The sequence below is a fragment of the Panthera leo genome, chromosome A2, assembly GCF_018350215.1.
Source record: "Panthera leo isolate Ple1 chromosome A2, P.leo_Ple1_pat1.1, whole genome shotgun sequence".
NCBI lineage: Eukaryota > Metazoa > Chordata > Mammalia > Carnivora > Felidae > Panthera > Panthera leo.
In genome coordinates this window covers 36,372,721-36,389,145 of record NC_056680.1, presented here as the reverse complement: position 1 = coordinate 36,389,145, position 16,425 = coordinate 36,372,721, and the positions used below count along the sequence as shown (strand labels likewise).

The following is a 16,425-nucleotide window of genomic DNA, read 5'->3' as shown; positions in this document are numbered from 1 at the left end:
AATTTAGCCAATGAGTAGCCTACAGGAAAGGCGCGGTAAATTAGGACTGTTGGCTTTCCTTTATTCTACATTGATTCTTGAATGTTTCACTCCTTCTTCATCTTCTCCCTGGCAACTTTACAAGAAAATTACATGAGATGTCATAGAAAGTAAGGCTGTTGAACTTGAAATGCCAAAGTGTTCTCTTTACCTGGGATGAATAACTTACATTATCCCTTCCTGGGAGATGCCAACAGAGGGTAAGTGGGACACTTCTCTCTCTCTCTGTATCTCTCTCTCTCTATCTCTATCTCTCTATCTCTCTCTCTTTCCAAGGAGACTCCCTATCCCTAGGATAGGGCTGATGCTCTCTTCCTTGGGAGTTCTTCTGAGGTCTTCTATTTCTAGGCTTCTAAGAACTAAGGCAGTATTAGTATGGGGTAGTGGGTAAGATAGAAAGGAGTTCATTTTAATTTTAACTTTAGTAGAAAATATTTGTGGAAGTAAAAGGACATTGACAAATGAGATAGGAGGAAGTTTGATGAAAGACAGAGGAGTTTAGCATTTGGAAAACAGCTTGATGGGGTGGGAGAACTGACATCAATTTTCATTTCAAAGTGAAGGATGGAATTAAATATGCTGTAAAGCCATCTTTTGCTCCCTAGCCAGCATATTGACTAGCAAAGGTTGTGCTCCTAGAAAAGGAAGCATATGGTCACGTTCCCACTCAGAAAAACCTGATGGCCAAGACAAATAAACGTGAACCTTATGTCTGCAAGTAATACATGAGAGCCGCCATTTTTCATTCTTTCCGTACTTACGATTCTCAAATAGAATGTGAATTCTACAGTCCTGTATTTTTGCTCACAAGTGCCCAGTTCAGGTGAACATTTTCTGTTAACTTAGTCTTTATTTCTCATTCATGGCATTTTCTCTCTTAAGATTCTTCACAGAAAAGGTTATGGAATGCATGTTTGAATTTCATTTGCTGGTAAAATATGACCAAATCCATGCACTAATGAGCTGGGTTTAACAGGGATATTTCTGTCTCCGTAAATGGGTGGAATATATAAAATATGTTGCATGTGTGTTTATTTTCACCCTTTTGTACACAGAATGTAATTGTTTTTAACGATTAGAAATTGGAGAGGGTGGCAGATTGCGGGGATGAGAGAATAGAAGATGCCATTGAACCCAAGGGGATCGCCGTCCACAATTAGAGGTATAAATGGCACACACCTGGTACTGACACGCTGAAAAAGAAAAGACAGGCACCCATCTTGGTTGCTCTCTCTGACCCACCATGATCTTGAACCACACTTGTTGGAAAGAATCCTGGATTGTTTGCAGTAGAATTCTTATACTGGTTGTGGTCCCTAGGATAAATCCTACATTCTCTGCACCTCCATTTTTTTCATCTGTGAAACAAGAGAAAGAATCAAATTATCTCCTCATTTGTTTCAGCCCTAATGCCAATTCTACATGCTGGCTAACGTTTGCTTACTTAGATAGAAAAAAGAAAAATGATTTCACTAACATTTGAACCTGAATTGGAGGGTTAGAACAAGGGAAGACTTTTACATTACATTCTTTACAAGTGACACTTGTAAAGAGGCTTAGCGGCCTGGGAGAATGCTGTCTATATAATGTTAAGTAAAGAAAAGAATCAGGAAACAAAATGGCATAAACATAAGCATAGCAATGATGAATATTATAGAAGATCTGTGCCCACATTTTTTTAATGTTTGTTTATTTTTGAGTAAGAAAGAAAAACAATGCAAGTGGAGGAGGGGCAGAGAGAGAGGGAGACACAGAATCTAAAGCAAGCTCCGAGCTGTCAATACAGAGCCTGACACTGGGCTCAAACCCATAAAACACAAGATCATGACCTGAGTCGAAGTCTGACTGAAGTGTGATGCATAACCAACTGAGCCACCCAGGTGCCCCCAGGTCCATGCCCACATTTTAACAGTCCTTGACTCCTGTTAGTGGAATTATGGCTGAAACATTTTTGAACTTTTTGATGTTTTTTTCTTTTTCTATACTATTCTATATATTAAATATTCTTTTTACATGCTGTTCATTTCCTACAAGGAGCATGTTCTGTTTTCTAGTCAGAGGCATGTGCTTTAAACAGTTTTCCCTAGCCATTGGTAATGGATTTCTGTGTCTGGAATCTACAGTTATATGTGACAAATGGCAGGAATCTGAAAAACAGCCAGCCAGCTGAGTTGAGGACATAGCCTGTGGTCGGTCACTCAACAGGGTAAAGTATTCTCAACTAAACAGCTCTTGAATCCCTGGCCTTGGTATTATTAAGGCCATGCACCACCCAAAGGAACTAGCTAACAATAAATGACTTTCAAAGTATTAAAATTGAATAGGTCTTCCTGCCGCTAGAATTAGGTCAATGACACTATAGGTGGTTAGGTTGCAATTTAGATGTTTCAAGGAACTTATTTATGATACAATTCTCTTCCTCTATCAAAGGGGAATAGACAGTGCCAGAGTTAAGTGTCATTTACTGGATGTGTGCTTTATGCCAAGGCTTGTGCTAAGCCCTGAGGATATAGGACAAATAAGATCCAGTTCTGCTCATCAACTTGATACAGAAATCACAACAAACAGCTGGGCTGCCATGTGATGGGAGATGATGGGAATAAGCACAGGGCATTGTGGGGACTCAGAAGGGCACATTAAGTTCGCTAAGAGATGGGGAAGACTATGGAGAATTCTCCCTAGAGGGAAAGGTCCTTGAGCTGAGTATACCAAATGCACAGGATTTGGTCTGGTACAGAATTTAAGAAGAGAAAAGCACACCAGGCCGAGAAAACAGCATAAGCAAAGTCCAGAGGCAGGAAACAGCATGGAGCAAGACCTTGCAAAGTGGGAGGCAGATAGCAGTGAGAAATGAGACCAGAGAGGAAACCGAGGGGCCAGATCAAGCAGGACCTCGTGCACCCCATGAGGAGAAAAGACTAGACCAAGGGAAGGCAAAGTAGGGCCTGATAGCCAAATTTGGGCTCCTACTGGTTTTTGAACAACCCATGAGTTAAAAATAATTTTCGTTCTCTTAAATAACTATATTTTATGTATTTATACAAGTGCCTACAAATGGCCTCAATTTTGCTTAGGTCTGCAAAGCCTAAAAGATTCACTAGCTGGTCTTTAAGAAAAGTTTCCTGGACTAGAGTATACCCTGAAACTGATAGGAAACCATAGAGGGGACATGGGCTTGGGGGTGAGCTTGAATAACAGAACTGGAGTCTGGGAAATAGCTGGAAAGCTGTTGGAGTGAAAGATGAGACCTGTCTTCATTACGGCAATGGTAAAGAGAAAGTAGAAGTGGACTTCTGAGAAGGATCCTGAGTTCAGTTTTGGTTGTGTTACCCTGGAAGTGCCTAGGGACATGCGCCTGGAGAAGTCTGCCAGCTGTTGCATATATAAATTTGAAACGCTCTGAACAGAGGTCAGGGCTGAACTCTAGTCCTAAGAGGCATCAGCAAATAGTTGGAGACTGGAAATTTGTAAGTGGATGAGATCATTTGGATTAAGTATGTCAGTTAAGTGAGGAAGTCAGAGGGCCATGGGCAGAATCTTGGGAGCCACTGAAAGGGCGGGCCTATGCCGGCCGACTCCATCTTGTTCTGTGTCCTTCACCTTGACCACACCTCCTCCCCTTGAGTAACCCCCCCCCTCACCTGTCTAACAGGACTCGGACCCTTCCCCAGCCAATCGGCTGAGGCCACAGCCGTTACCTCACCAACTGCCCCTGGGCCCCAATAAAACCTTTGTCCTTTTGAAACTCGCGCTCTCCCTGGTATCTCACCGCTGCGTCGGTGCAGGTAGGGGATTGAGCTCGAGCTAGCTCGAATAAAGGTTCTTTTGCTTTTGCATCGGACTCGGCTCCCTGGTGGTCTTTGGGGATCACGAATTCTGGGCATAACATTTGGGGGCTCGTCCGGGATCCCCAAGACCCCTGAGGGACCCCCGACCCGGAGAGCCTGACTGGCCACGGTTAGTGTCTGTTTGTTTGTTCTGTCTTTTCTGTGTGAGCTCACTTCTGGAGTTCTGGTAGTGCCCGACGCGGTCTAAGTGGACGCACTGGAGGACCACGGGCCGGGAGTTTCGGAAGACGTTCCGATTCTCCCTTCTGGAGGGACGTGGAATCCCCTCAAAGGTCTGAGACGAGGCGGGTCGCTCCCGCTGGTCGGTGTGAGGCCGTCGTCTTTGGAGGGACGTGGAATCCCCTCATCGGTTTTGGAGGGACGTGGAATCCCCTCAAATGTCTAAGCTAGCTTTCAGTGTTGCTTCCATGGAGTTGGAAGATTTCCTAGGGGCCCTCTGTTTGTCTGTTTTTGTGTTTCTCTGTTTTGTTCTGTGGACTTACTGGACGGACGTTATGGGACAGACTCAGACTACTCCTCTAAGTATTATGATTGATCACTTTAAGGATGTGAGGGGAAGAGCTAACAACCTCAGTGTGGAAGTCCGAAAGGGTCGGTGGCAGTTTTTTTGTTCTAGCGAGTGGCCAACTTTCAATGTCGGATGGCCACCAGAGGGGACCTTCGACCTCCCTACCATCCACCGAGTCAGGAGTATCATCTCTCAGCCTAAGACGGGCCATCTTGATCAGCTCCCTTACATTATCACTTGGCAGGACCTTGTGGAAGACCCACCCTCTTGGCTTAAACCCTTCCTAGCCCCGCTCCCTCTGGAGCCAAAACCCATTCTTGCTTTGCAGGGGACAAAGAAGAAGAAAAGTCTTATCCAGCCTTCAGCACCCCTCTACCCTGTCTTACAGGGGGGTACTGAAGAAGAATTAATTTTTCCTCCCTCGTATAACCCCTCTAGGATGCTGGAAGAACACCATCCTCCCCCTCCGGGGGAGGCAGACGCTGTTCCGAGAGCGGGAGGCGGAAACGCTCCAGTGGGAAGCCCGCCCTTCACCAGACAAAGGGCTCAGAGGGAGCAATCCGCCTCCGCCGCCGACTCCACTATTCTGCCCCTGCGAGCCACCGGACCCCCAGACGCGGAGGGGAACCAGCCCCATCACTATTGGCCTTTCGCCACTAGTGACCTCTACAATTGGAAAGCTCAGAATCCTAAGTTTTCCGAGAAACCGGCAGGGCTTATTGATTTATTAGACTCTGTTCTTTTTACCCATCAGCCCACGTGGGACGATTGCCAGCAGCTTTTGCAGGTCCTGTTCACGACTGAAGAAAGAGAAAGAATCGTCAACGAGGCCCGAAAACTAGTTCCGGGCACAGACGGGAATCCCACCACCAACCAGGCTCAGATAGATGCCTCCTTCCCCTTAACTCGGCCCCAGTGGGATTTCAACACGGCAGAAGGTAAGGAGAGGCTCCGGGTCTACCGCCAGACTCTAATGGGGGGTCTCCGAATGGCTGCTAGAAAGCCAACCAATTTGGCCAAGGTAGGAAATGTACAACAGGGAAAAGATGAATCTCCGGCTGCCTTTTTAGAACGGATCATGGAGGCATTCCGTACCTATATCCCCATGGATCCAGAGGCTCCGGAAAGCAAGGCAGCTGTTATCATGGCCTTTGTAAACCAATCGGCCATAGACATTAGGAGAAAATTACAGAAAATAGATAGACTAGGAGAAAAAAGTCTGCAGGACTTACTGGTGGTAGCCGAAAAGGTATATAATAACCGGGAGCTTCCTGAGGACAAGCAGGCCCGCGCCATGGCGACTGCCAGCAGTAAGCAGACTCGAGACCTGGCCAGAATACTACTAGCTACCACTGCTGACTCCCCTGAGGAACGAGACCGCCATCTCCGGCAGCTGGCAGACGACACAAGAAAAGGTAAAAGAACCACCAAGGGGGGGAAGCAGAGGCTGCAGAAGGATCAGTGCGCATACTGCAAGGAGATAGGGCATTGGGCCCGAGATTGTCTGAAAAGGGCCGGCGGGAAAGGAAGCAAGACTGATCGAGTAAAAGTCCTAGAGCTAGATGAACTAAGTGATTAGGGGAGTCGGGGTTCGGACCCTCTCCCCGAACCCAGGGTAACTCTTAAAGTGGAGGGGACCCCTGTTGACTTCCTTGTCGACACCGGAGCACAACATTCGGTCCTCCGCACCCCACAAGGAAAACTAGCCAGCAAGAAGTCCTGGGTACAAGGGGCAACTGGTATGAGCCAGTATTCATGGACTACCCGAAGAACAGTAGATTTGGGAACGGGCCGGGTATCCCACTCCTTTATGGTAATACCAGAATGCCCCTACCCGCTGTTAGGACGGGACTTACTGACCAAGATTGGAGCTCAGATAACTTTCAGACAAGGGGGGCCTCAGGTCACCGATGGCAAGGGCCACCCCATCCAGGTCCTGACCATGAAACTGGAGGATGAATACCTCCTCCACCAGGAGGCGCTCCCGAGAGAGGATAATATAGACAGATGGCTACAAGAATTCCCCTCGGTTTGGGCAGAGACTGGGGGGGGGATGGGACTAGCCGCTCATAGGACCCCAGTCCTGGTAGAGCTCAAGCCAGGAGAGAGTCCGGTAAGGATCAAACAATACCCCATGTCACAGGAGGCCCGGAAGGGGATCCAGCCACACATCCGGAGACTACGAAGCCTAGGGGTACTAGTTCCTTGCCAGTCTGCCTGGAACACCCCCTTACTGCCGGTCAAAAAGCCTCACACAAATGACTACCGACCGGTACAAGACCTCCGGGAAGTAAATAAGAGGGTCGCGGACATACACCCAACTGTTCCCAACCCATATACTCTCTTGAGCTCCTTGGCGCCCTCCAGGGTCTGGTATACTGTACTAGATTTAAAGGACGCCTTCTTCAGTCTGCCGCTGGCACCCCAGAGCCAACCCCTGTTCGCCTTCGAGTGGCATGATCCGGAGGAGGGCTACAGTGGGCAACTCACCTGGACACGGCTACCTCAGGGATTCAAAAATTCACCCACCATCTTCGACGAGGCACTACACGAGGACCTGGGTGAGTACAGAAGGGAGCACCCTGGCCTCACCCTCCTACAGTACGTAGATGACATCCTGATTGCTGCTGACACGGCCAAAGACTGTGAGCGAGGGACCCAGGACCTGCTGGCTACCCTGGGAGCTTTAGGGTACCGGGCATCCGCGAAGAAGGCTCAGATATGCAGGGAGAGGGTAAGTTACCTGGGATATATCCTGGAGGGCGGACAGCGGCGGTTATCAGATGCCAGAAAAGAAACTGTCCTAAAGATCCCTACTCCCACCTCCCGAAGAGAAGTGAGGGAATTCCTAGGATCAGCCGGCTACTGCCGCCTCTGGGTTCCAGGTTTTGCTGAGATCGCCAGGCCCCTATATGAAGCTACCAAAGAGGGGAAAACATTTAAATGGACTGAAAAAGAAGAAATTGCCTTTAATCAGTTAAAAAAGGCCCTCCTAAGTGCCCCAGCCCTGGGCCTACCAGACATTATGAAACCCTTCCACCTCTTTGTAGACGAACATAAGGGAATAGCAAAAGGGGTTCTAACTCAAGCCTTAGGCCCCTGGAACCGCCCAGTGGCTTACCTGTCTAAGAAACTAGACCCAGTGGCTGCCGGCTGGCCGCCATGCCTAAGAATTATTGCGGCGACAGCACTCCTAGTCAAGGATGCAGACAAACTGACCCTAGGACAGGAGATCTGGATCACAACCCCACACGCCATTGAAGGGGTCCTGAAACAGCCTCCTGATAGATGGATGAGCAATACACGTGTGACTCATTACCAGAGCCTCCTACTCAACCCTCCACGAGTGCGGTTCCACCCCAGTGCAGCCCTCAATCCTGCAACCCTGCTGCCCGACCCTGACCTAGGTGCTCCACTACATGACTGTGCGGGAATCCTGGAACAAGTACATGGATTCCGGATGGACCTGACCGACCAGCCCCTCCCCGATGCCGAGGCTACTTGGTTCACTGATGGCAGCAGCTTTGTGCGAGATGGACACAGGTATGCGGGTGCAGCGGTGGTCACCGAAATGGACACCGTATGGGCGGAGGCTCTACCCTCCGGAACGTCAGCCCAGCGAGCGGAGCTCATAGCCCTCACCAAGGCGCTGATGCTGGGAGCTGGAAAACGGCTTAACATCTACACAGACAGCCGTTATGCATTTGCCACAGCTCATATTCATGGGGCAATTTATCAGGAGAGGGGGTTACTGACGGCAGAAGGACGGACTATAAAAAATAAGCAGGAGATACTTAACCTGCTTACGGCCTTATGGCTTCCTGCCAAGCTAGCCATTATCCACTGCCAAGGGCACCAAAAAGCTGATAACCCAGTAGCTAGAGGTAATCGAAAGGCTGACCAGGCAGCCAAGGCAGTAGCCCTTACTCCAGTCCCCACCATGACCATACAACTACCAGACCCGGGAGACCCAGTTTTACCAGACCAGCCCAAATACTCCCAGGAGGAGTTACAGCGGATCAAGAAACTCCCCATGGCCCAGGAGATAAAGGGATGGTGGTATACACCTAACAAGGAGCTCGTGCTGCCAGACCGGCTCGGAGTCTCAATATTAGAGCACATGCATCGGTCTACTCACATGGGGGCCCGAAAATTAAAAGACTTAATCCGACATGCCGGAATCAAGATTCACCAACAGGACACCAAAATAGAGCAAGTTGTATCTGCCTGCAAGACCTGCCAACTCACCAACGCGAAAGCCACATCAAATAAAAAAGGAACCAGGCTCAGAGGCACCAGACCGGGAGCCCAATGGGAAGTCGACTTCACTGAAGTCAAACCAGGAAAGTATGGTTATAAATATCTTTTAGTATTTACAGACACCTTCTCTGGCTGGGTGGAGGCATACCCAACCAAGCATGAAACGGCTCAGACGGTGGCTAAGAAGCTACTAGAAGACATCTTACCCAGGTATGGTTTTCCTGCCATGGTAGGATCAGACAATGGACCAGCTTTTATCTCTCAGGTAACACAGGCAGTAGCCAAGGCGGTGGGGGCAAACTGGAAATTACATTGTGCTTATAGGCCCCAGAGCTCAGGACAGGTAGAAAGAATGAATAGAACCCTAAAAGAGACCCTTACCAAATTAACCATGGAGACTGGCGGGGACTGGGTGACTCTCCTACCGTACGCCCTTTACCGGGTTAGAAACACTCCTTACACTCTGGGTTTTACTCCCTACGAGATCATGTTTGGCAGGCCACCCCCTGTTATTCCCAGCCTTCGAGCTGAACTTCTTGCAGAGTTTAAAGATCAAGAACTTTTTCTTTCCTTGAGAGGGCTCCAGAGGGCGCACGAGGATATTTGGCCGCGCCTCCGTGCCATCTACGAGGCTGGCCCGACCCCGACACCTCATCAGTACAAGCCGGGAGACTGGGTCTATGTCAAGAGGCACCACCGAGAGACTCTCGAGCCGCGCTGGAAGGGACCCTACATTGTAGTGCTGACAACCCCCACCGCTCTCAAAGTAGACGGCATCGCGACCTGGGTCCATCACACCCACGTTCAGCCAGCGGACCCCTCCTCGATCCGGAAGGACTTCGTCACGCGATGGGCCATCAGTCGGGACCAACACAACCCGCTCAAGCTCAAGCTCAAGCTACAGCACATTCGACCCACCTAATATTGGTAACTCTGTTAACTCTGCTTGTCATTGCTCATGCTACCGGGAGTCCCCACACCCCCCAAAACATCACCTGGCAGATCATAGATACCAGCTCAGGGACAATACTTAATTAGACCTCCCAGAGCCACCCCAGGGACACATGCTTCCCAGAACTTTGCGTAAACCTCTAAACTCTGTTCCCCTTGTCACCATAAATGCAGCCGGTCCCATGATTGGGTCCCTAAGCTACATGACAAGGGAGGAATGAAAGGGCGGGCCTATGCCGGCCGACTCCATCTTGTTCTGTGTCCTTCACCTTGACCACACCTCCTCCCCTTGAGTAACCCCCCCCCTCACCTGTCTAACAGGACTCGGACCCTTCCCCAGCCAATCGGCTGAGGCCACAGCCGTTACCTCACCAACTGCCCCTGGGCCCCAATAAAACCTTTGTCCTTTTGAAACTCGCGCTCTCCCTGGTATCTCACCGCTGCGTCGGTGCAGGTAGGGGATTGAGCTCGAGCTAGCTCGAATAAAGGTTCTTTTGCTTTTGCATCGGACTCGGCTCCCTGGTGGTCTTTGGGGATCACGAATTCTGGGCATAACACCACCATATTTAAAGTGCTGGAGATGGATGATGAAATCACAAAGCAGAAAAGAATGAGTGGGCAAAGAGATGAAAGGAGAACAAGGCACATGTTTTCATGGAAGCCAAAGAAGTAAAGAATTTCGAAAAGGTTAAGGTGGATCAACAAATATTTTCAAAGCAGGAAAGGCTTCCAAAGTGCTAAGGACTGAACAAATGCCCAATTTAGCAGTTGGGATGATTTGGTAAAGTTAACAGAATTTTTTCATAAAAGAGATTGGATTTTCTTAGAAGAAAGGTTGGATGAAATTTTCCTACATAATTTCTAGATGTCTAGATTCCTCAAGTCACTTGATGATCCTCAGATTTATAGAGACATGGGATTTGTTCATTGTCATTTGTAAGAAACGTTCAAAACGCAGTGTAAAAGGTATTAAAACAACCTGAATTAAGTTAATGGATCAAGCATTTGAATCCTTATATTTGGATTAGTGTTAAAATTATTGTCCAGGTAGGTGTAATAGATACCTCATACAAAGATATTATGACTTGCCCAACGAATAATTAAAAACAACAACACAACTTTAAAATAAAATAAGCAGGTGGTGTAAACAAGAAGACTAACAATGAACCTGGAATCTACCAGCTGTAAATCCCTTGAGAACAAAGAAACAACCAAGATTAAGAATGTAATGATGTATACGTTTGTGGAAAAAAATCAAGGCAACAAAGCAAAGTACTGGTGAAGAAATATGTTTGAATATTAGCAAGTAGATGAGTTTTACAAGCAGTCATTCTTTTCCTGAGCCAGGCTCCCCTTCAGATGTAAATCCGAAACCTTCCTGCTGGGCAGCTACCCTTCTTTGACTCCCTGTGGTTCAAAACAAACGTGCCATTAGCAGCTCTAGATGGAAACACCCCAACTTCCGGCCCATGAGGGCCCTCATCTCCCTCTCTACAATGATTGGCCCAGAGATGGACTACCGACTCAGCCTGAGCCAATGAGCATCAGGCTTGGGTGTTTTCCCTGGCACAGGCTGGAAAGAGCCATTCCTGTTGCCTTGCAAAACCAACAGGGTGTTGCCAAACCAACAGGGTGCACACGGAGAGCCCGTTGGTGACTGAGAATAAAACTTCCAGAGAGGCAAGTGGAGGAGAGAGAGAGAGAGAGAGGCACTTTCCTGAAGACATCATTTAAGTTACCGCATCTAGCCATGCCAGAAGCAAGCCCTGGACACTTCATTCTAACAACCAAAGAAATTTCCCTCATGCCCTTAGGCTGGTTTGATTTCAGTTTCTACAATTTGCAGTCAAAATAGTCCAGACTGATAGGCCAAACTAAGGATATTTGGGAATGGAATGTAACTCACTGTAAGGTAGACCAAAATTGTAACTTTTACGTGTGCCCCAAAATATGGTCATTAACTTAGTCAAAGGTTTTTTTTGGTTTAAAGCAGGAGAAACACTGAATTTGCACAAATGAAGAGGAGTTCATTGTATCAAGTTAAGGGTCACTCACAAAACCCAAGGGCAGGAATTAAGGTCAGTGATCACAAAGGAGAATAAATGACCTCTGCAAAATCATCAGAAGTCAAGAGAGCTATTCACTCTTCTCTCTCTTTCAGGATTCAGAGGATATGTCTTTTGCTCCATAAATCTGTTCTGTTCTCAGTTTACCTGGTCCCTAAGAAACCATCTTAATGTGACTTAATTCTTTACTGATGTATGCACATAAGTTCATCACCTGAGGATAACTGATCCAACCTTTTCAAGTACCAGTTCTGAATTCTTGGGGTGGGGGAGGGGAAAACGAATTTGATTAGCCTAATCTAGCCTAATCTAACCGTTGATCCAATCAACTGGGCTACTGGCTCTATTGCCCAAAGGGTGAAGCAGTTATTACCTCCTAAAACTAAAGAATCAGAAAATGAAAAAGACATGAGGAAGCCCTGGAGAACAGTGGGAGAGCCTAGAATACGTAATTCAAGTTCTAGGCAAAACTGACTGAGTGGTTTTCAGTGGTTTACTCCCCTTCTTGGAGCCTTAGTGCCTCTACTAAGCCATGCTTAAGCTCTTCATGCAACCACCATTATTGAATGAGATCATGTGCCTGAAAATACTCTGTGAAAAAAAAATTGGTTATTCAAATCAGTACGTTCAAAACAAAAGTTCTGAATGAATGCACAGAGTAGAAAGAATGAAACTTTGGAGTCAGGTATATGGACTCCATAGCCCAACAGGTAATTCACTTCTAGCTATGGGAACTTTGGCATGCTCTCTGAATATCTTTTCATCAACACAGAACAAGGACAATAATACCCACCTTACCAAGCTAATGTAAAAATGAAAGTGTCCCCAGATATGAATTACCTAGCCCAGTACCTATGGCACTCACTAAATACTAAGTGTCATCATTCTTCATTATTAAGGCACATTATTATTATTTATCCCAAGATGTTTCCACCCTTCACCTAAAAACTCTTTCATGGTAATGCTTCAAAGAAACACTTCTGTTGGAAAAAACTCTGTCAAAAGCATCCCTTTAAACACTGGTTCTTAACCATTAGAGATACCTGGAGGCCTTTTTAGAAATACCAATGCCCGAGTCCTTCTACATACCAGCTGAATCACAATGTCTGAGCCTGGCCCACAGTGAAAAATAAAAAGCTCAGGTGTTTGTGGAATGAATGAATCAATGAATGTGCGAAAAAACAAAGGACTGAGACAATCTTCCAATGAATGCAGTCCATTTCTAATAAATTGAGGCAAAAATGTTACATTATGTACTCTGATTTATATATATATATATATATATATATATATATATATATATATATTTTAATGTTTTTTAAAATGTTTATTTTTGAGAGAGAGAGAGAGAGAGAGAGAGAGCAAGCAGGGGAGGGATAGAGAGAGAGGGAGATACAGAATCTGAAGCAGGCTCCAGGCTCTGAGCTGTCAGCACAGAGCCCGTAGCAGGGCTGGAACTCACAAACCGTGAGATCACGACCTGAACCGAAGTCAGCCCATTAACCCACTGAGCCATCCAGGAGCCCCACTCTATATTTTAAAAGTAGATTTACAGGGGCGTCTGGGTGGCTCAGTGGGTTAAGCGTCCAACTCTTAATTTCCACTCAGGTCATGATCTCATGGTTCATGAGATCAAGCCTCAAGTGGGGCTTGGTGCTGACAGCATGGAGCTTGCCTGGGATTCTCTCTCTCCCCCTCTCTCTCTGTCCCACTCCCTCTGCGTGCATGAGCACTCTCTCACTCTCTTTCTCAAAATAAATAAACTTTAAATAAATAAATAAATAAATAAATAAAGATTTACACACAAAGAGAACCCTTAAAGCAACTGCACCAAAGAAAGAGTTCTGGCGGTTATATCAAAACACAGCTGCTTGTTTTCTGGTGATGTTTGTGTTTTCTTCACTTAGTTAGGTCACTGTTGGCGAGCCAGATGTGGTCGGTGACAAGCGCATTACCACAATAACACATGGAACTGTATGAAAGTGCTGTGCAGAGGACACAGGCATTTGCTTCCAGGATGAAAAAGCCACCTCTTATCTGCTGCTGCTTTTGCTTTGCATTTGTTTCTCGGGTTCTCATGCCTTCATAGAGATGGAGCTGTTGACAGACAGACAGCTTGGGAACACCCCAACCAATTACACTCCCTGAGCATTTCCTTCTTCTCCCCGATAAAGCTCTTGAGTTTTTGACTTTCACTTACGATTGGCACGCAGACCACTTTTTTTCAAGCACTTAATCCACCAAGTACTGCAAGTCAAAATAAAGGTACTTGTAAGGAAAGAATTCGAGAAGGGAAGAGCTTTATATAGACCGCTTGGCTCCGTTTAACCCATAAAAGGTCAGAGGGAGGAAAAAAGTCCTCATATAATCACGAATCAAAACTCTGAACTGTGAAGTACAATTGATATGCCCTGGCAGTGTGGCTCAAAACTACAGGTTGGGAGAGACTGAATATTTGAAGGCTTAGCAGCATGTGAATTTCAGAAACGGAGACCCTAAGGAAATAAGCAGTGAATTAAAAGGATTTCCAGTTGAAATATAACATAGCTATTGGAAGAAGAAAAGAAATTGGTTTCATTTTTGGTGAAAGTAAGTGAGTCTGCTAGAGAGATCTAGAAAATAAGGGATAATAGAATGGTAAATTAAACTGCATTCATAAATCACTCTTTAAAATGATCACATGAATGAGTGGAAAGGAAGTGTTCTGAGGAAATACACAAGGATGTTAGACTCAATGTTATACATTGAGACTCAAATGGATCAGACACACCACTCATCAGGGGTCACGGGGTCAAATGTTTACAGGGCCTTTGAATGGAGGGGTTTGTGTATAAGACAAAAGTGAGAGCAGGAAACTTAGGCAAAACGGAGTGTGAATACAATATTATAAACAATATCCACCACTTAGTATCAGTAGTGCTGCCATGTTGGATATAAGTCCCCAGCCTCTTATCTTTTAACGAGAATTTAGAAATGCAGATTTATTTTTCATGTGAAGATCTCCCAATTTAAATGTTGAAAACAAAATCAAATATTTTAAGTATACCAAATTAGCTATGAAAGACGTCAGTGAACTGGATGGCCCATGGGCTACTGTTTTGAGAATTTTAGGGTATGGATCGATAGGTATTGGTGTTGTACCCTTCCAGAACTGGGTTTTAATCCTTTCCACCACAAGGCAGCTGTGAGGACCGTGGGGAAATGAATGACTTAAACGTTCAAAACAGTTGCTTTATCTGTAATAAGAGAATACTAACACTTTCCTTCCCTGGCTGCTGTGAAAGTTGTATGTGAGCACAGGGTCCAGGAGCATGGGTGACAAGGCACAGGACAGGAGAGTGTAAGCTACTCTGGATGTGTTACACTGTGCCCCCCCATCCACAGAAAAGGCCTGTGAATCCAAGGAAAGAAATATTCTTCCAAAATTTCAAAACATGAAAGAATCATTAACATAAGGGTCTATGAAATAAGATATACAAATGAGAAATTTTGAGTCTTGATTTACGTGATAATGATAAAATAGATCAAATTTTGTCACATTAGAATGTATAAACAACAAAATTTACCCCTCTCCCAACCCCCCCCCTACACACACAAAAGATCCAAAAAAAACAACTTAGAAGTTAGTGATCTCTTAGAGTGGTGTTTCTCACTCTCTTCTTCATTACCTCTCCCACCAAGGAATGATTCAAGATGTTTATCGTTTCTAACCACCACTCTCCATAAAAATTTCATACCACAGATACACTGCATATCTGTTTATGTATTGTATGCGTTCCCATGCTTCATATACAAAAAGAGTAATTTTCTTAATGGATTGGAATACTCAATATTGTTAAAATATCCATCCTACTCAAAGCCATCTCTACATTTAGTACAATTCCTATGAGAACACCAATGGCAGTTTTTAAACAGAAATAGAAAACACAATCCTAAAATTCATATGGAACCATTAAAGACCCCAAATAACCAAAACTATTTTGAGAAAAAACAAAGCTGGAAGTATCCTTCAGCCCAATTACAAGCTATACCACAAAGCTATCACAATCAAAACAGTATGATACTGGCATAAAAACAGATGCAAACACCAATGGAACAGAACCCAGATCTCAGAAATAAATCCATACATATACAGTCAACTGATATTTGGCAAGGGAACCAGGTGTATTCAATGAAGAAAAGAGAGTCTTTTCAATAAATGATGTTGGGAAAATTGGATATCCACATGCAAAGGAATGAAACTGGTCCCCTCTCTTATACCTCTCACAAAAATTAACTCAAAATGGATTAAAAATTTAAGACCTGAAATTGTAAAATTCCTAGAAAAAAACGTAGGGAAGAAGTTTCCTGTCACTGGGCTTGGCAATGAGTTTTTGGATATGACACCAAAAGTACAAGCAACAAGGACAAAAATAAGCAAGTGGGACTATATCACACTAAAAATCCTTTTTTCCCTATACAGCAAAGAGTCAACAAAATGAAAAGGTAACTTGTAGAATGGGAAGAGATAATGGCAAATCATGTATCCAAGAAGGTGCTAGTATCCAAAATATACAAAGAACTCATACAGCTCAACAGCAAAAAAACAGAATAATCCAGTTTAAAAATGGGCAAAGAACCTGAACACAGATTTTTCCAAAAACAGACATCTGACTAGTCAGTAGGTACATGAAAAGGTGCTCCACATCACGTATCATCAGGGAAACACAAATTAAAACCAAAATGAGATATCACCTCACCCCTGTTAAAATGG

At 45.4% G+C, this 16,425-nt stretch overlaps 1 protein-coding gene across 1 annotated transcript; it reads left to right on the top strand.

Annotated features, from left to right (window-relative positions):
- Positions 1-4,381: 4,381 nt before the first annotated feature.
- LOC122213399 lies at positions 4,382-9,463 on the top strand (the record flags this gene model as incomplete). The annotated part of the gene is given in 1 exon segment (XM_042927534.1): positions 4,382-9,463. A coding segment is annotated over 1 exon segment (5,082 nt), but the record flags the coding sequence as incomplete, so codon positions are not given.
- Between the last annotated feature and the right edge of the window lie 6,962 nt (positions 9,464-16,425).